Genomic DNA, 20,481 nt, shown 5'->3' on the forward strand with positions numbered 1-20,481 from the left:
CAACAATTTGCCCAAATAGGGTTGGGGATGGGGACCTGCAGGAACTGCGAGGGCAGGGTGGGTTTGGCTGAGGGCCGGAGGGAGGGAGAGGGTGGAAGGTCTGACAGGGGTAGGGGGTGGGCAAGGTTGGCAAGCAACAGGGGTTAGCATGAGCAGGGGTCACAGCCCCTCGACTTGGGAAGCAGCTGCCTTGAGACCGAATGTGTGTCCCCTCTGGAGCATGTTGTTTTAATAAGGAAAGTTACAGGTAGGATGGAATGCTGAGAAGATCCCTCCTCTTCAGAGAGGGGGGAATTTGCAGGCGGGACCCGCTCTACGCATCGAGCAGGGGGGGGGGCGCATTCAGCCCCCTGCTCAGCCTATCCTGCTGCCCCGCCCAGAGCCCTGGCTGGCCAATAGGGCCAGGTTGTAGGCGGGGTTTACCTGCTTCAAATAAGCGCGGCAGCCTCCTCATCGCCCCTTTCCGCTGCTGCTCCTGGAGTCACGCTTGCTAGGGAGTCCAATGCCTAAGCCAATACCTCTCACTTGCTCTAACCAATAAAGTTGTGGCCTTATTCTACCCATTAACCCTAATACCATGTGTCACTGTGTCTTTATTTCTCACGGGCGGCGGGTTCTCGAACCGCAAACTAGATTCTTTGCTTTTCTCTTCCCAGTAAAATTCACAGAATTGGAATTAATTCTTTTCAGGGCACCATCCTGCATTATAAATCTCAGGCGAAGGCTCTGAAAAACTTGGGGAGTGATGGTAGATTGCTCCTATCCCATCCAAATAGCTGTAGAGACTGCATTGCGCAGTAAAGTCACAAAGTTGGGGGAAAGTATCCCTGGTCCATTCTACTTGATGGGAGGGATAAACCTTCCCTGGCTTGGCAAGCAATTGGTTCATTCCCCACCCCCACCCCACCCCACCCAGGTCTCTAGGGCAGTATCTTTCTTTTCTTTTTAGAGGAGAAGGGTTAAGACAACTGGAAGTACCTTGGTTTTCAAAGAAGCTTAGTTCTCAAACGTTTTGGCTCCCGAACACTGCAACCCCAGAAGTGACTGTTCTGGTTTGCGAACTATTTTTGGAAGCCAAACGGCCAACGGGGCTTCCACAGCTTCCAATTGGCTGCAGGAGCTTTCTGCAACCAATCAGGTGTGCTTTGGTTTCCGAACATTTTGGAAGTCGAACGGACTTCCAGAATGGATTTTGTTTGACTTCCAATGCACGACTGTATCAGGAAAGTCTCCTGCAAACAAGAGGTTGTAGAGGCTTTATCCTGGACCTGAAAGCAGGCTTTGGCAACCTGGCGCCCTTGTGAGGTTTTGGACTACAACTCCCCATCAGCCCCCGCAAAGCAGAGTTGTGCTGCACTAAAAGAATTCGGGAGGAGTCAGAACATTTATGCAGCCCAGGTAAGTTGAAATTTGGGGTGTGTTCAGACGTCTTCCATTTTCCCAATTATAATACTAGTGTTTCTGAATTTCATTCAGGCCAGGGGGTGTGGTGTGGTACAACTATGAACATCACCCCCACCACCACCCTTTTCTGCACATGCCTGCTTCTGTTAAAATGGCAGGAAATAACTGTATACCAGGATTATCGCCCCAAACTTCGTTACATTACTCCCGTGATTTTCTGGGTTGAGGAGGTTGCAAATGCCCCCCCCCCGAATCAAGTAACACAGAAATGAGTGCTTTAAGATGCACTGTGCTGCGTTAGTTTTCTGGGAGCAGCTTTTACGTGGTGTGACAGCTCAAATAAAGTGGAAATTATCGCTTAAGGAAATGTGGGGGAAATGGAATAAACCGCCGTGTGAACGCAGCCCTGGTCTACTATGATATGCTGGAACCAGGCCAATGTTTCACGACTGTGGAATCATAGAATTGTAGTGTTGGAAGGAACCACGAATGTCATCTAATCGAACCCGCTGCAATGCAGGGATCTTTTGCCCAACGTGGGGCTCGAACCCACAGCCCTGAGATTAAGAGTCTTGTGCTCTACTGACCGAGCTATCCTATCGCCTTGCCCTTCCCCCCCCCCACCCCCAAGAGCACAGTTAACTCAAAATGGGCTGGCGAACAGCTTGTTGAGTCACCAGCACGTAAATAGAGCGGCAAAACCCACACGAGTTTCAGTAATTCAATAATTTATTCATCTAAAAAAGTGTGTAAAAGTATATAGCTCTCATCCACAAGGTATATATGAATGACATTTAAAATGGAGGTCTTTATTATTATTGTTTCTTCTTTTTATCAAAGTCTTTATTTTAGTGTATTGTACCAGCGATATACTGTAAGATTTAAAATGAACTTCACGTAGTTCTTTTTTTTTCTCGTTTTGTTTTGTTTTTGTTTCAAATTGTTGGCTATATATAAAAGAGGCTCACTGCAAAAATGCTCAAGGGGGGGGAAAGCTCAGAACTCCCCCCACCCCAAGAAATGTACAGCTTTTACATTTAAAAAAGGTTCTGAAATATACATACAAGCATGCTCGACACCCCCCTGCACACCCCTTGCTTGTTTCCACCCACCCACCCCAACCCACTTCGCTCAAACTGTTATAATTCCAATTTCTGCATGATTTCCAAAATTAGAAATTAAAAAAAATAAAATAACTTCTTCACTCTGTAGGAAATCCAGGGCTTGTACATTTCAGATTAATTCAGTAAAAAACTCACAAGTAAAATAATGCATATTTTAAAGGGAAATATTATACAGATTTTCACACTGAAGTACATAAGATTTTTTTTCTTTTTAAAATCTATTGCCATTCATTTATTTTGCACAAAAATGTATAAATATGTTACCAGCTTCTATTAACTTAAAAAAATTAAATAAAAACACCACCAGATGAAAACTACTTCTCGCTACCCCTCCATCCCCTTATTTGTGGGGTGGGGGGGAGGCATTTTAATTTTTGCATTAGAACTGGATCTCTGGGGAAGGAAAGAACCCCCTTGATAAAAACAGCCCATTAAAAAGAAAAAAGGTAAAAGTAAATCCATCTCTAATTCAAAGTTCAGGTCAATTTTGGGAACAAAGAATCCCAAAAATGGTAAAAGATAACTTTACATAGTTTTCCTCACCAAGGATTTTTTTGTATACAAGTTTACAATCTTCATCTTTTAATGCTCTTCAAAAGGCCTTGAGAATTTTCCTTTCTGATTAAGAAAAAATAGTAATGCAATATTTTTTTAAAATCAATTTTACACTGTATACATTAGATACAAATGGTTTTGATATATCTGATTTCCCCCCTCCTGTACATTGCAAAGGTCCCCCCTGCCCTGCCCCTAGAGCAGAGAATAATAGCAATCCATTTACAGGGTCTTCCTCTGACCGATCCCTTTCCCCCATCACGCATGGGATTATTATTATTTTTTAATAATAAATTTTGTTTTTAAACCTTACACCATCATTTCAAGAAAAATATTATTTAAAGTCATAGAAATTTTAATTAATTATTATTATTATTATTATTATTATTATTATTATTTTCTTCTTCTTCTTCTTTTCTTTTTAACCAGAACAAGACAGACTTTTGGAAGAACTTCAAAAATGGTATTCTCTCCAAGGACGATGGTCAGCAGCCTGGACCACAGTCCCCACAATACTTGATTCCTCTTCTATAAAGCAGCCCAGGCCTGCCCACAGTGCAAAGAGAAACATTAAAAATGGGATCTTTTAACAGCATAGACTTCTCAAATCCTAGAATTAAGGAGTCATAAAAATAATATGATTTGCTTTAAACTTTTCTTTTAAAATGGCAAACATTTTAACTAAACCGATTCATTCCCCCCCCCCCCCAACCTCAGTGGTCTTCATTTTCAAGTACTAATTTAATGATACAACTTTTAAAAATTATTTCTTTGAAATAATAATTTTCTTCCTATAGACAAATACACCAGATTTGAAACTGATAAGAGTGTAAACAATCTATGTATAGTGTGTGTCTATGTGTGTGTGTGTGTGTGTGCGCACACATATATCACACAACATACATAACACACACGAATATATGACAGATGAGTCTCTCCCAGTTTATAGATGACTTGAGCTTTGGGAATAATTTCCAAATCTATCAGACTCCTCTCTTAATCAGTATTTCTCCCTTCAATTTGCCTCGACGCTAAAGTGTTTTATTGCCTCCCACTGGTCTGTTGTCCTGCAAATGCATTATTGTTTGTCTGACTTTATTTAAACCTCGCTAGAGTTCCTTAACCAAAAAAAGTCCACCAAAGATTGTAATAATAATAATAATAAAAATAGTGACTCCTAAAGTTCTTCCTCAAATGCTCTTCCTAACTTGGTTTTTTTGGATTTCCTCCATGGTTTTTACCCCATTTCTCAGTCAGAAGAATGCGAGGTATGTCGATAAATACTTCTTGGCAGAGCTGAGCTGGATCAACTACTGTACCTGGTCCTCTATAATTTAACAGCCCCCGTTAATAAATTAAAAAACAAACAAAACTCGAAGAGAGCATCTCCAAGACCGTTCGCATCTACATGGACAGGTAACAAATGCATGCATTCAACCCAATCCACTCAGACAGGAATTGCAGGTAGACAGAAATCCCACTTTTTTTTCTTTTGAAAAGACTACGAGAACTGGTTCTTCTTTGCAGCCACGTTCATCCGGCGGTTTTTCAAGGAACAATGTTAAAAGAGTTTTGGGCCACCCAAACTGGTCACGACAACATTTCGCTCGGAAAGGAGGGCACTTTGTCTCTTAGGCAAAGAGATCCGTGCACAACGAAACAGAAAATAACCACACACACAAAATAAAAAATTAACAAAACGGAAGGACACTGTCTTCTGTGGTCCGTTGTTCCATTAACATCCCGCCACTGCGTTAACACTGCCCTTGAGGTTGCGATACATCTCACTGTCTGGTATGCTTGGCAGAAGTCCTGATGTGTCCCACCACAAACACTGGAGAAGCCTCCTGTTATTATTCCTGGAGGAAACAAGGCGCTGCTTGGGCCCCCAGAGGCTGGGGTCCGATGAGGAGAAGGGCTCCTCCGACCCTCGTGAGCCATGGCCCATCTTTCTCAGGTTGAAGGGGAAGGTCATCCAGGCGCTTCCGGGTGATTAGAGGATGTTCATGATGGCATTGTATAGCTGTGTGAGCACCACAAAGTGGACAGGAAGGCAGGAGCTGCGGTCCTGAGTTGCAGGGTTGCAAGTGAGCCACGACAGTGCATTGTACTGCTCCAGCACAAACCTGCAGGAGAGGAGAAGGGAAAGAAAGGGGCTGATGGTCAGGACAAAGGGCTCTTTCTGTGCCACAACCTGCACTTCCAATGGCTTCTACTTTAGGGCCTTCTCAGTAGTGGCACCCTTACTGTGGAACACTCTCCCATCAGGTGTCAAGGAAATAAACAACTATCAGACTTTTAGATGCTTACAGATGCTTCAGGTTGTGCATTTTCGGGTTGCGCACCGTGCCAAACCCGGAAGTACCAGAACGGGTTACTTCTGGGTTTCAGCGCTCGCGCATGCGCAGAACCACTAAATAGCACTTTGTGCATGTGCAGAGGTGTCGAATTGCGACCCGAGCGTGCGCAGACGTGGCACTGTGGGTTGCAAACGTGCCTCCCGCACGGATCATGTTCGCAACCCAAGCGTCCACTGTATTATTATTTACTGGTATATCAATTATCTGCGCTTCACCAGCAGGTCCCAGGGCAGGTTATGACAATCAAAACACAGTATTAAAAACTCTTTAATACACAGAAATAAGGTGCAGCAGGCAGAGGGCCTTCTGGGTAGTGGCACCCACCCTGTGGAACACCCTCCCATCAAATGTCAAGGAAATGAACAACAATTTAACTTTTAGAAGACATCTGAAGGCAGCCCTGTCTAGGAAAGTTTTTAATTTGTAATGTTTTATTATGTATGTTGGAAGCCTCCCAGAGTGGCTGGGGCAACAATGTCAGATGGAGGGGGTATAACTAATGTTGTTGTTGTTGTTGTTGTTAGGTGGTAAGATGGAGATAGTAGCCAGGTTTCTGCAACATGCAACGAGGATTTGTGAATGTTATACAACATTAACTTAAGTGTTAGATGCAGATTTTGCTGAGTGATTTTATTGTACTGAACCTTATTGGAATATTGTATATATGCCAATAAAGGTTTGAGAACTGAACTGAAAAAAATATATGTACATCGCAGGAGGGTAAGTATGTCTTCTGCATTTGACAAGAGCTGTATTGTGAAGGTGCCAGGCACACCTCTGTGGAGAGGGAATTCTGCAGCCTAGGGGCTCCCACAGAGAATGTTTTCTCCCGAGGCACCCTCCCCAGACGCTGGAGGGAGGTGGAACTACCAAGGGCACCCTGCCTGCTGATCGTAACACCCGGGAGAGGTCTGTAAGGAAGGAGGTTTCTCTTTCCCTACTGCTCCATATTTTGAGATCAGCTTGCTGTTCCACTTTTGAAAGATGAAGGTGGAATATTGAGAAGCACAGCCCTGCCTAAAGATACAGGGCAGGGCAAAATGCAGCTTCTTTCTCCAGGACACAACTGTGTATATGGCAAGACTCTAAAAGGAGATTGTGAGTACCTTCCCAAATAATATACTAGACACTAGCTTTAAAATAATTAAATGCTCTTGTCTCTGAGATCTTCAAAATTTCAAACTTTTCCTATCTAGGATGTTGTCAAATGCCAGTGATGATTCCTCACCGCTCTCTGGCTCAACCTCTTGGCAGCTAGGCTGGAAATTCCTGCAACAGTGGAAGCTGGCTGGCGAATGGGGTGTTGCCCCGCAAAGCTAAATCTGCCCTTTGCTGGCTCTCCAGCTATCTGCCTTCTTCCTTACAGCCAGTCTAGAGGTGGGCCTGTCAGGTTGCGCCACCTTAGCAGGGCCCTTGTAGGACGCAGCAGGGATGAGGATGGGGCAGAATATGCTCTGCTTTTCATTGGTTCTGCCCACTGTTGGTCTCCCTGCTTTCCGTCCCACTAGTCCCATTGGGCACCAGCCACCATTGTCCTGCAACGATCGGCCAACGGAAAGGAGGGCTGTTTGCACATGCCCCTCTCATAAAGGTCTGCAGAATGAGCCAACAGACATCTTTCAAAACGGATGAGCAAAGATCAAAGGGCTGGTCAAAGGCCAGCACTTATTCCCGGGACTTGAAAAGGCAGGGGGGTGGAAACACAAAACTCAGTTACCTCAGAACATCAGACGTGGTTTTGGAGTCCAATGGGTGGGGAACCCTCTGGGAGTTCCGTGCAGAGAGGAGTTCATCCGCATGCGCGACAGAGATGTGGTGATGCAACGATGCCTGTTTGGGGGGAAAGACAGGTGTCACCACACAGGGCTGCTGCAGTTTCCTTCCAGGTTCATAACCACCACCTGGCGACGAGGGAGCAGCTACTCTAAGGTGACCAAAGGGCTTGGGCTAGCAGGGTTGTAATCTACAGAGTGGTTCTGCTCTCTCCTCCAAAAGATGCCCCTTGAACCACAACCTTCTCAAAACGTGCCCAAAAGATGCCTATGACAAATCCCAGCCAAAGACATTTCCTTCAGCCACAGATCAAGACTGGTTCTTGCTGCTTATGGGCAGGGTGGAGCTACAGAACTTCTGCAAATATGAAGGGGGGGGGAGGGATGGCCTGAGGAACCCCTAACAAAGCAATTTTGGCCCTTGCTGCCCAACCACATCTCATCAGAATCGGTTTTTGCTCACAAAAGCAGGAACTGCTGCTATCGCCATGTTCGGCAAGCCCACATGCATTTCTGTGAGGTGCTTAGTTTGCAGCTGATCTAGGTAAGTGTCCTCCCACCGCACCCTGGCCAAGCACCTCACAGGAAGGCAAGAGGAACCCTTGAGAGCTTCGGTCCCAGTTTTAACAACAGCACCACGCTGAATTATGAAGAGCATTCATGAATCTGGTCCGGGGTGGCCATTGTAGGAGAGATGGGAAGAGGGTCTGTGAACATTAAAATGAGGTTTCTGGCCATCCTAGAGGGCTTGGACCAGGGAGACAGGCATTTGAATCCATGCCTAGCCATGAAACTCGGATGAAGTCTCAGAACGAGGCTCCCCTCTCAGTGCCTGTAATTGGGGATGCTAGGGATTGAGCCGGGGATCTGAAGTGCAGCATGAAACCCAGTTACAATTTCCTGCCCTTCTTCTGTCTGCTTGAGGTACATTCTTACAAAAGAGCAAGAAGTGCTGGCTGAGATAGGATGGATGTGGCTGTGCTGTAGACGGCAACACAACATTTCCCTGAAGGCATTTTCTCTATAGCAAAGGGAGCATACAAGACGCTTACTAAGGTGGGTCTAAGAACTTGATCTACGACCAATAGTAAAAGAGCTCTACTCAGGTTACAGATGCCACCAGAAGCAATGGCATTCTTTTTAAAAATGTCCAACTAACCTTCAAAAAGAGGGGACACTGATTCTGGGCCTGCGGACAGGATGACCAGAACCATTGAGGGAGGTTCTCAGCTTTGGCAGTAGAGACGAAGTATCCCAGAGCAAGAGGCTGCTGCTTCAATTCTTCAGGTGCCTCCCGGGAGAGGAGACGTTCTCCTTGGCTCTGGATAGACGAGAAGGGGGATAGGGGGAGGAAATGCAAAATTAGGCATGAACGACACATGGAGAAGACAATGGGGTACTCAGCTTCGGTTGGTAGCACCCTACAGGAGGCTTATTAAAGGAAGGTGGCAAATTTGACTGCCAGTCTTGTCCTCCCCTCAAATCATACAAATGTTGTACCTTGTCTCATTTAATATTTTACTGATCCGGTTAAGAAGGGCCAGCATAAGAAACAGAGAGAAAACAAAGAATCAAAAATGTAAACAATAAGGTGGCGCAGGCTGGAAGGACACTGCAGTGCAGGTCCAATAATAAAGTATAATAATAAAGTATTGACTCATAAATGGCAAGGATATGTATAAATAAAATTATTTTCCACCTGTGAGTTCCATCACTACTGAGAATAAAGGTTCTATGAAGTCTTAGATGAGCCAGATATTTGCATATATTGGTGACATGAATAGACCATATGCCCCAATATTCGTATAAGAAACAAAATCATGCTGTACAGCCAAGTAACAGTAATTCGAGCTCTGCCCCTTCAGATATTTTTAGTTTATGAGATCTTTTCAAGGAAGGCAATTTGCCAAACCCTAGAATACCACGCAAATGTTATGTCTTGTTTCAACATACATTTGTATTCCACTGGGCTTCTCTTTGCTCTCTGAGCATGACAATTTCAGATCAACATTTGTGTTGATCAGTTGGGTTGAAATATGGACGGGATGCAAGAGCTAAGAACTTCCCTCAAATCAATCAACCTTCAATGCAAAACTGGTCTACAAGTCACACTGTTCATATGGGTTACTTCCAGTATCATGTGGAATATGCTGCTACAGTGGTGCCTTGACTTACGAATTTAATCCGTTCCGAAGGCACCTTCGTAGGTCGAAAAATTCGTAAGTCGAAAAGCGCCATTGGAAAAGCCATTTCCCATAGGAATGCATTGGAAATGGAAAAATTCGCAAGTCGAAGCAACCCCATCTAAAAATTCGGAAGTCGAAAAAACCCTATCTAAAACCGCCATGGTTTCCATTCGGATGTCGAGAAATTCGTAAGCGTGCGGCCATTTGCCACATTCGTAAGTCGAAAAATTCGTAAGTCGAGGTACCACTGTATATGTATTGCATATCACACAGTGTATTGATGGCAGAATTTGTGCATTCATTCTGGTCATTCAAGGCACTTAGATCAAACTGTGGCGTGATGCATGATTGTCTTAGCTTACATTTCAATGGTATAGTGCAGTCATTCTCAAACTTTCTTTCCCAGAGACCACCTGAAATTGCTTAGGGTCTTGGCAGAACACTTGATGATTTTTCTGCCAATTGTAGCAATTGTAAGGTGCTGTGCTAGATGCTATACGACAGGGATGTCAACCATTTTGGCTGAACCTCCCCCCAAAAAGCTCAACTGTGGTCAATCCAATGGATAGACCATTGCCCATTTTTTAAATAGTGAGAGTAGATCGCAATCTCTTGGAAGTTGGACGTGCCTGCTATATAGTTTTTTAATGTACGCTTGCAGACATATCGTAGACCACATGGATGAGGCTTATAGACCATGGTTTGGGAATCTCTGACTAGATGGCAAGCAACTTCTGGCAATTTAACTTACAAGGACAAAAGGAAGACCAACCAAGATTATGGAAGGAGAGGAAGGCATATGGCTGAGATGGAAAGGTGATCTTGCCTTATCTTTCTTTTCAAAGAGCTACAAATCCATCCTTTCATGGATAAAAAGAGAGGCTGCAATTTGGTAATAGGGTAGGGTAACACAGGAGATTTGGTTAGTGGAAACGGGGAGGGGGGGCATTCCTCCACTAAATATTTTCCAGGCCTATTTGCTTGGTATTGATCCCCTTCATGGATCAATGCCTTGTCGTGGCGAAGGGGCTTGAATAACTCAGAGAAGCTATGAGCTATGCCATGCAGGGCCACCCAAGATGGACAGGTCATAGTGGAGAGTTTTGACTAAACGTGATCCACCTGGAGAAGGAACTGGCAAGCCACTCCAGTATCCCTGCCAAGAAAACTCCATGGACAAAGACAACAGGCATATAAAAGTTATGACGCTGGAAGATGAGCCCCTCAGGTCGGAAGGCGTCCAACATGCTACTGAGGAAGAGCGGAGGACAAGTACAAGTAGATTCAGAGCTGATGAAGCGGCTGGGCCAAAGCCGAAAGGACGCTCAGTTGCGGATATGCCTGGAAGCGAAAGGAAAGTCCGATGCTGTAAAGAAAAATATTGCATAGGAACCTGGAATGTAAGAACCATGAGTGGAGGTAAGCTGGATGTGGTCAAAAATGAGATGACAAGAATAAATATCGACATCCTGGGCATCAGTGAACTAAAATGGAAGGGAATGGGCGAATTCAGTTCGGGTGACTATCATATCTACTACTGTGGGCAAGAATCCCATAGTAGAAATGGAGTGGCCCTCATAGTCAACAAAAGAGTGGCAAAAGCTGTAATGGGATGCAATCTCAAAAATGACAGAATGATCTCGATACGAATCCAAGGCAGACCTTTTAACATCACAGTAATCCAAGTTTATGCACCAACTACCGGTGCTGAAGAAAGTGAAATTGACCAATTCTATGAAGACCTACAACACCTTCTAGAAATGACACCAAAGAAGGATGTTCTTCTCATTACAGGGGATTGGAATGCTAAAGTAGGGAATCAAGAGATAAAAGGAACAACTGGCAAGTTTGGCCTGGGAGTTCAAAATGAAGCAGGGCAAAGGCTAATAGAGTTCTGTCAAGAGAACAAGCTGGTCATCACAAACACTCTCTTCCAACAACACAAGAGAAGACTCTACACATGGATATCACCAAATGGGCAGCATCGAAATCAGATTGATTATATTCTCTGCAGCCAAAGATGGAGAAGCTCTATACAGTCAGCAAAAACAAGACCTGGAGCTGACTGTAACTCAGATCATCAGCTTCTTATAGCAAAATTCCAGCTTAAACTGAAGAAAGTAGGAAAAACCACTGGGCCAGTAAGATACAATCTGGATCAAATCCCTTATGAATACACAGTGGAAGTGAGGAACAGGTTTAAGGATTTAGATTTGGTGGACAGAGTGCCTGAAGAACTATGGATGGAGGCTCGTAACATTATACAGGAGGCAGCAACGAAAACCATCCCAAGGAAAAGGAAATGCAAGAAAGCAAAATGGCTATCCAACGAGGCCTTACAAATAGCGGAGGAGAGGAGGCAAGCAAAATGCAAGGGAGATAGGGAAAGATACAGGAAACTGAATGCAGATTTCCAAAAAACAGCAAGGAGAGACAAGAGGGTCTTCTTAAATGAGCAATGCAAAGAAATAGAGGAAAACAATAGAATGGGGAAAACCAGAGATCTGTTCAAGAAAATTGGAGATATGAAAGGAGCATTTCGTACAAAGATTACCATAATCAAGGACAAAAGTGGTAAGGACCTAACAGAAGCAGAAGACATCAAGAAGAGGTGGCAAGAATACACAGAGGAATTATACCAGAAAGATATGGAGGTCTCGTACACCCCAGGTAGTGTGGTTGCTGACCTTGAGCCAGACATCTTGGAGAGTGAAGTCAAATGGGCCTTAGAAAGCACTGCTAATAACAAGGCCAGTGGAAGTGATGATATTCCAGCTGAACTATTTAAAATCTTAAAAGATGATGCTGTTAAGGTGCTACACCCAATATGCCAGCAAGTTTGGAAAACTCAGCAATGGCCAGAGGATTGGAGAAGATCAGTCTACATCCCAATTCCAAAGAAGGGCAGTGCCAAAGAATGCTCCAACTACCGCACAATTGCGCTCATTTCACACGCTAGCAAGGTTATGCTTAAAATTCTACAAGGCAGGCTTAGGCAGTATGTGGATCGAGAACTCCCAGAAGTGCAAGCTGGATTTCGAAAGGGCAGAGGAACCAGAGACCAAATAGCAAACATGCGCTGGATTATGGAGAAAGCTAGAGAGTTCCAGAAAAACGTCTACTTCTGCTTCATTGACTATGCAAAAGCCTTTGACTGTGTCGACCACAGCAAACTATGGCAAGTTCTTAAAGAAATGGGAGTGCCTGATCACCTCATCTGTCTCCTGAGAAATCTCTTATGTGGGACAAGAAGCTACAGTTAGAACTGGATATGGAACAACTGATTGGTTCAAAATTGGGAAAGGAGTACGACAAGGTTGTATATTGTCTCCCTGCTTATTTAACTTATATGCAGAATTCATCATGCGAAAGGCTGGACTAGATGAATCCCAAGCCGGAATTAAGATTGCCGGAAGAAATATCAACAACCTCAGATATGCAGATGACACAACCTTGATGGCAGAAAGTGAGGAGGAATTAAAGAACCTTTTAATGAGGGTGAAAGAGGAGAGCGCAAAATATGGTCTGAAGCTCAACATCAAAAAAACCAAGATCATGGCCACTGGTCCCATCACCTCCTGGCAAATAGAAGGGGAAGAAATGGAGGCAGTGAGAGATTTTACTTTCTTGGGCTCCTTGATCACTGCAGATGGTGACAGCAGTCACGAAATTAAAAGACGCCTGCTTCTTGGGAGAAAAGCAATGACAAACCTAGACAGCATCTTAAAAAGCAGAGACATCACCTTGCCGACAAAGGTCCGTATAGTTAAAGCTATGGTTTTCCCAGTAGTGATATATGGAAGTGAGAGCTGGACCATAAAGAAGGCTGATCGCCGAAGAATTGATGCTTTTGAATTATGGTGCTGGAGGAGACTCTTGAGAGTCCCATGGACTGCTAGAAGATCAAACCTATCCATTCTTAAGGAAATCAGCCCTGAGTGCTCCCTGGAAGGACAGATCGTGAAGCTGAGGCTCCAATACTTTGGCCACCTCATGAGAAGAGAAGAATCCTTGGAAAAGACCTTGATGCTGGGAAAGATGGAGGGCACAAGGAGAAGGGGACGACAGAGGACAAGATGGTTGGACAGTGTTCTCGAAGCTACGAACATGAGTTTGACCAAACTGTGGGAGGCAGTGCAAGACAGGAGTGCCTGGCGTGCTATGGTCCATGGGGTCACGAAGAGTCGGACACGACTAAACGACTAAACAACAAACAACAACAAGCACACAAAGCAAAGCAAAGCAAAGCAAAACAAAACAAAACACAGCCCAGCTCTTAGTCATAACAGATGGCCTTCTTAGACAATCATCAAGAGTGAAAAACCTATATTGCCTTAAAAACAGGTTTGGCTCCAAACTCCATGGAACTGTTCAAGATTTTAAATTTGTAATGTTTTATAATGTTTTCAGTTATAAAATACAAATACGTACCCCATCCCTCCCCCAGAAAACAATAAAGTTGTGGTACATTTTTACAGTAACTGCAGGTGATTTGAGAGACAGCTTGACCACCACAACATCCTCAAAAGGACCCACTTACAGGTCCCTGCTAAAGTTGAAATTCCTTTATTCATCAAGCTGGCCCTCAACGTGGCCAGTTTGTCCATCCAGAATGCCTCAGAGTTCCCCTGGCTGATAATTCAACAGCAGGACATGGAAGCAGCGGTCGCTTGCAAACCTCAGCAATTAATTACAAGGTCCACGGACGAAAGGGTGCCCTCCCTTGACCTGGGGGGGAAATGATCACACGCTGCTGCTTTTGTACGAGCAAAAATTACACCTCAATTACCAGGCTCGTGTTAATGGTTAAGCTAGTTGCTCCAAAAGGCATTTGCCTACAAGGGGCCTCGCTGGGTTACCAAACTCCCTGATCGCTCATCTCATTATGGGAGAAATCTGAGGCTGTGCAGGATCGTCACGCCGTGTTGCGAACAATCTCCAAAAATGGCTACTTGGTAGAATTTACTGAACAACCTGTTTGCTTGAAGACTGCAGGGGTTGGGTGCAGAATGGGAAGGTTGCAAGGGTTCAGAGGTGGTGAGGTACAGAACGGATAGCAAGGCTACACTTTCAAGCAGGAGTGAGGACCCTCTTTCATACAGAGGGCTACCTTCTCTTCTGGGGAACTTTCTGGGGGCCGCATGCCAGAGCTAGTCAGGGCAGAGGGGGGATGCAATTTGACCTTTGTACCATAGGCTAGTTTTACGAGCACTTGGGCATCCCTTTCTATCCTCTATCCAGGGAAGCAAGAGGCATTATCAAAGTTCAAGCCAGGCAAAAACACCCAAGGAGGATTGTGAAGGGTGTGGGTTGGGAAGAGGGAGTTGGAGAGAGTCCCGATAGTTAGGTAACAAAGGCATCTCTGCTTTTAAGAACCAAAAAGTACCCTATAGACAGGTGTGCATGTTGCAATATATTTAGGTTAACCTGGAGAGCAGGAACTTGAAAATGTCACAGTGGTTTTTTTTGGGGGGGGGGCACACACAAATACAATATAAAAACTAGGCAAGCGGCCTATTTCTATCATTCAGCGCCATATTTAGTAAACAACAGGACTCTGGGAGATTTGCATCTGCCGCCCCAAAGGAAATCTACACAGTAGCTGCCTTTAGTGGCCACTGGAGATCTCATCACTTCCGCACCTGCCACTGGAGTAAATGTGTAACCCCTGGGATGTAAAAACGAAGCCATTTTACTTTGAGTGAGAAGAAGAAGAAAACAGATGTTTGCCTTAGTGGAGCTGTGAAACTCACAGATGTGCTATTAATCAGGAAAGCAGCATCAGAACCTTTCTATTGACTTTATTGTCCCCATTATCCTTCATTTATTGAGAGTGAAGATGAAGGAAAATGTTCTCTTTTGAAGAGAAAACACTTTACAAGTCCTGCCGCTGCTGCTGCTGCCACCAACATCTCCTTAAAAATGTACAGCCTGCAGGTTGCAGGAACATTCCAAGCAAAGGATGATAGGCATACATAATAACCCCCGTGAAGTGCCTCGTGCCACAGAAGCTGCAAGTGGGAGGAATTTTGCTAAGCACTTCAACTATACGCTAAGCTTTCCAGAGTTAGAACCTTCCTTTCTGAAATTAACAAAATTAATTTACATTTTAAATAAGCCTTGATGCTGGAGCCAGCTTCTTAAAAGCCACTTTAAGGAGAACTAACTGCTGAACTACAACAACCCTGGGCTAAGAAAACAAAATCTGCATAAAAATCCCAGCACCTGGAGAGTGTGCGTTCCGGTGGGTGGTTTTATCGCTAGCAGGAAAGGAGGGGGTGGGGGGGGGAGAAGCCTCTCTTCTTGCAGAAACCCTTCTGTGGAAACTTAAAATCTAGCCCGTTTCCAAAACTGAATCCTTAAATGTGATTCCTTGAAGCCAAGGGCACCTCAGCACGGTTTGCAAAAGAACCAACTGTATTCGATTGTCATGCTTGCTTCTTGCAACATGGCACAACATTCTCCCCCTGAGAAATCCTAGCAACTCTAAAGCAGGACCCCGAGAAACGTCTGAATGTGGCCTCCAAGGCCTCTTTATCTGGCCCTCAGGACTCTACTGAGGCGATACCCATCACGGGCTGTGCTTCATGCTCCCCCTTGAGTGCTTTTGCCTGGCTGGGATGTATCCTTGACCGGCAATGATGTCTCTTGCTTGTATGGGTGGAGGCTGGATAGACTGTTTGGACAGGCAGGTGAATGAGTGCAGGAGCCCTTAAATTTTTGCATGGCTGGAAGGTAGCCTTACTGGACAAAGGTGGAGTCCAGTCCTTGCATGTGGACCCCAGAAAGTTCCCCACCCCTGCTCTAAAGCAAGCACTTTGTGACTGAACTGAAAGGGAGGGGGGAACATGAGCCCAAAGCAATAACAGATTTGGAGCACTACCTACCTACTGAGTGAGTACAGTGCGGAAATCGAAAGGAACTTACCCGGCTATGCTGGAAGGATGGTCCTATTCCAATCCCAGAAGGAGAGCCAGGGGAAGGGACCGGGGAGGAGTTGGGAGACGAGTGGAGATTCCCAGTCATTAGAATCCCAATGTCGTTATCCATGTCATCCGGGAATGGAAGGACAAACATGTCATCTCAAAGAGGAAGGAAGAGTGAAAGAAGAGATTAGTCATGTTGCCTTGTGGGATACAGAATGACTTGGGACACGGCAGCACTTGCACAGAGGAATGGCAACTGCCAACATTTGCCTTTGAAAATCCCCTCTGTTGCAAAACAGAACACTCTAAACAACAATGTTTTTATACTGTTTCACAATTCATAAACAGAAGACCTATAATATGCGCATGGAGTCACAAATTTTAGTGACCATTTGAGTGATCATTGAAAGTGACTTACCACTCCTACCGTTTCTGTTTATGGAACATTTGATTTGTATTAATTTGTGACTCCATGCACATAATATATGTCATCTGTTTATGAATTTTGAAACAGTGTGATGTCATAAAAATATTGTCAGTATCTTATTAGCCGACGTGTTGCTTGTGGTTGTTGTTCAGAACATTTGCCTTTGGACAGGTGTCCCTTCCATCAGGAGAGTAGCCAAGACTCAGTTTTCAAGAGGGCACGTGCTAATTGGGCAGCTGCTCATCAGTGGCTTAAAGCCTTGCAACCTTTCATGTCAAGGGACCAGGGCTGAGAACTGTCTCCCTCTCCCCTACCGTCGCTCTCAATACAGGAGAGCATAATTTCTCTCACGTGGATAGGCCAAATTAAATAATATTTATTTCTTTACCATGTTTATATCACACAGTAAAGGAGCTCAATACAGTATATGATGACGCCTCACTTCATTCTAAAAACAGGCCTGCAAGGCAGATTAGGCTGAGAAAGGGTTGGATCCAAGGGAGTCGTCCTGTCCAAGAAAGAACTTCCACTTGTGCAATGTAACTTCCCCTCCCTCACCAACCCCTAAGTCTGTTTTTTCCCCCATCGCCTCATGTGCTTTTTATGCACCAAACATGAAAATTCAGGTTGTTCCATTTCTTAATGTACTCTCCAGGAAGTCCCTGCTGAAAGTGAAGTTAGTGGCAGTAAATTCTTGCTCAGTAACGATTCCAAAAATATTTTCAAACACAGATCTCTTGTTTGCGAAGGAGATCTAAATGTTTGGTGAATGGTTTTGCCCTTTCCAAGGGCATTGGGTTGGCTGGTTGTGTGTGTAAAAAAAACACACCACTTTTGACTTAAGTTCTAGTATAAAATGAAGTTATATGATGTTGATTTGCAGCAGAGAGAGAAAGACCAAGGGATGGGGGGTGGGCAGGAGCCTTTTGGCTACTCTCTTCATCCACACCTTTTCTGAAGCATTTCTTTTCCTTCTCACAAATCTATCACTTTTCCTTTTCCTCCTCCTCTTCCAAAGACAGCAGCCAGAAGTGATTTTTAACCTGGCTTATTAAGCTCGCTTCCTACAAACGTGTGCGCTACAAACCAAAAAGCCATTGCCATGCTCTCGACAGCCTCCGAGGCACAAACAAGAGGGTTAATGGCTTCAGAGGCTTTAATTATTAAACATAGAACAAGGAGTTGAGAAAATTAAATCTTGACACCATTTTGGAAAATGCTAGCCTTTAGACATGGGTCCAATTAGCACACGAAACCCCAAAGGCTAGGTTAATGCAGGTTAAATATTTGGAAGCCCTGTGCTCAGGCGGAATTTGGGGGGGGCATAAAAGGATAGTGGCACTGGAGGGTAGGTGTCCCCCGTGAGGCCCACTAAATTCCAGCAGCAGATCAAAGCCAGACATTTGCATTTAAAGAAACAAAACCCAATCACTGAGGGGTCCCCTGCAACTTGCATCCATTTTTAGGGCTCTTCTCTCTCTAGATGAAAAGTATTAACATTCTCCTAATTTTCCTACAGAAAATTGCTGAAGAGTTGTTTTACTGATTATGTGTTTGCCACCATGGATTTCTTCAAGAGGAGGAAGGGCAGGATATAAACTGATTTTTTAAAGTAATAATAATAATAATAATAATAATAATAATAATAATAATAATAATAAATCACTCTTCTACTCAGAAGCAGCTTTTACAAATATAGCCTTAATAATTCAAATCATATTTATTTATTTCATTTATAGAACATCCTTTATCTTCCAAGGATCTCAAGGTGGTGTTCTTTGTTCTCCTTCTCCCCATTTCATTTTAAGAGATATGTATAGGAATAGTACAAACAGCCAAGCTTCTGCAAAAGGCTGAACCATTTTGGGAAATGAGTTCCTGGGTTCTGTGTAGTTTATCCATGTATCTCTGCTGGCCTTGCATTATTTGCCTCTCCAGAATATCGCTTCTCTGCCACATGATTGCAGGCCCTCTAGAAACCTACGAATCGGGTGCAGTGCGAGCATGCAGATTGATCAGCTTGATGCCAATTACAGAACAACAGGGCAAATCATAAATCCACAAAAAAATATTTGCCGCATATGTTTTCAGGGTAAGAAAACAACCAGCCCTTACAAAATCCTCACTAGCCACAGCAAAGCCAAACTATACCACATAGAGTCTTTGCAATTAGCCAAAGCTATTAAATAAAGAAGCTTGGCTTCTTTTCACTATGTGCGGCCTGCAGATATTGGCCAATTTGGCTTCCTAAACAAGAGCACGTGGCCAAGTAGTCAGCTGAACAGAAAGAAAAGGAACATTTTTTCTCAATGAACAAGAAGCTCCCATTGTTTGTCTTCATACTTCTGATATAAAAGCAGCAGCACTTGCCAATGACTGTTAGAGCAGAAATATTTTGATCAACGTTATAGGGCAATTTCCTACACACTGCACTGAAGCTGACTTACCATTATTGGGGCTGAATCCATCCTCATTTGGATAGTTTGCTGGAGCGACTTGGATGGTTGCAGAGGTCGGAAACACCAAGATGTGTGTACAAGAGGCATCCTGCGGCGTATTCAGCTGGGACGACTGCAAATTAAGAGCAGTGCTGCGGCCAAACACAGACCCCATTGTGACAGCATCTGTCAAGAGAAGCAGAGTAGATCTGTCAGGCCTCAGACTGGCCAAGGCACCATCAAAAAGAGAGAGTGCAAGTGTGTGAAATTAAGACCATCAAAAGCAGCAACGGGAACAAATGGACTCAAACCAGCACAGCCCCATCAGAACACAGCTGCCCGCCTATGGTTTGATCCTCAGACCAAAATGTAGGGTTCTTCCTCCTCCCTCTCACACACTAATCCTTTCTACAATTATTTATACAAGCAAACCAGGGTTTGCAGTTGCATTTGAATCAGCCATGTCCAGTTCACGTTTATCCTCCCCAAGCCTGGATTGGAAACAATGGGTTGAACTGGATTTGCAACCCAAGTTCAAAGCAAAGCTATGGACAGAACTGGAAACCATGGCTCAGCCAAACAAGGAAGTTAGTGAGGGAGCTGAAGTGTGAACGGAGAACCAAACGGTCAAACCATGGTTTCCCCATTGCATTCAAATCAGCCTTTTTCTCTAACTCAGTATATCCATGCAATGAGGAAGACAAAGGTTTTAATTACATTGCCCCTGGGGGAAGGCTTTCCAGGAACAGGGAATGTTTAAAAATCAAAATATAAAGGGAAGGTGCCCACATCGCTTTTGGCCGCTACTTTTATTTTGTAAGAGATACTGTTGAAAAGTAACAAGAATGCATACCGTTGAATTGTGGTTTAGAGACACAAGCCTGCTTGTGAGATTCCCACTTCAGCATCTGGATGACCACAATGAGAACAGATGGGCCTTTGGTGTGATCGAGCAGCAAGGCTCTTACATTCTTAAGCACATCATTTACCCATTAATTGGAGGCTGAACCTCTGAAGCAAAGAGCCTCTGGAACTTGTGGAAGGTTCCTGTACAATTTAGAACACTTAACGTGCTCATCCCTGCTCTACCCTACATGATGTTACCCGGGTAGGAGATTATAATGACTAGAAGCCTATATGCAGTGGGGGAATGGGGCTATGATGGTTCTCCTCTCCTTCCTCCAGGTCCAATGGACGTCCAAGTGTTAGCTACAGTGCTTGCCCAAAGCTTATGCATGTGGAGCCCAATCTAGGTGGACCAAATCAGTGTGATGCTTTCATAGGTCTTT

At 44.2% G+C, this 20,481-nt stretch overlaps 1 protein-coding gene across 1 annotated transcript in view; it reads right to left on the minus strand.

Moving 5' to 3' along the window:
* Positions 1–2,048: 2,048 nt before the first annotated feature.
* MED13L (mediator complex subunit 13L) overlaps positions 2,049–20,481 on the minus strand; it is a 171,624-nt gene continuing 153,191 nt past the window's right edge. The window contains exons 27-31 of the mRNA XM_035098346.2: positions 19,202–19,378; positions 16,329–16,483; positions 8,375–8,536; positions 7,161–7,273; positions 2,049–5,209 (exon numbers count right to left, since the gene is read on the minus strand). Coding sequence (XP_034954237.2) covers positions 5,077–5,209; positions 7,161–7,273; positions 8,375–8,536; positions 16,329–16,483; positions 19,202–19,378 — 740 coding nt within the window. The 3' untranslated portion in view covers positions 2,049–5,076. The remainder of the gene's footprint in view (positions 5,210–7,160; positions 7,274–8,374; positions 8,537–16,328; positions 16,484–19,201; positions 19,379–20,481) is intronic.

Source organism: Zootoca vivipara, chromosome 17, assembly GCF_963506605.1.
Source record: "Zootoca vivipara chromosome 17, rZooViv1.1, whole genome shotgun sequence".
NCBI lineage: Eukaryota > Metazoa > Chordata > Lepidosauria > Squamata > Lacertidae > Zootoca > Zootoca vivipara.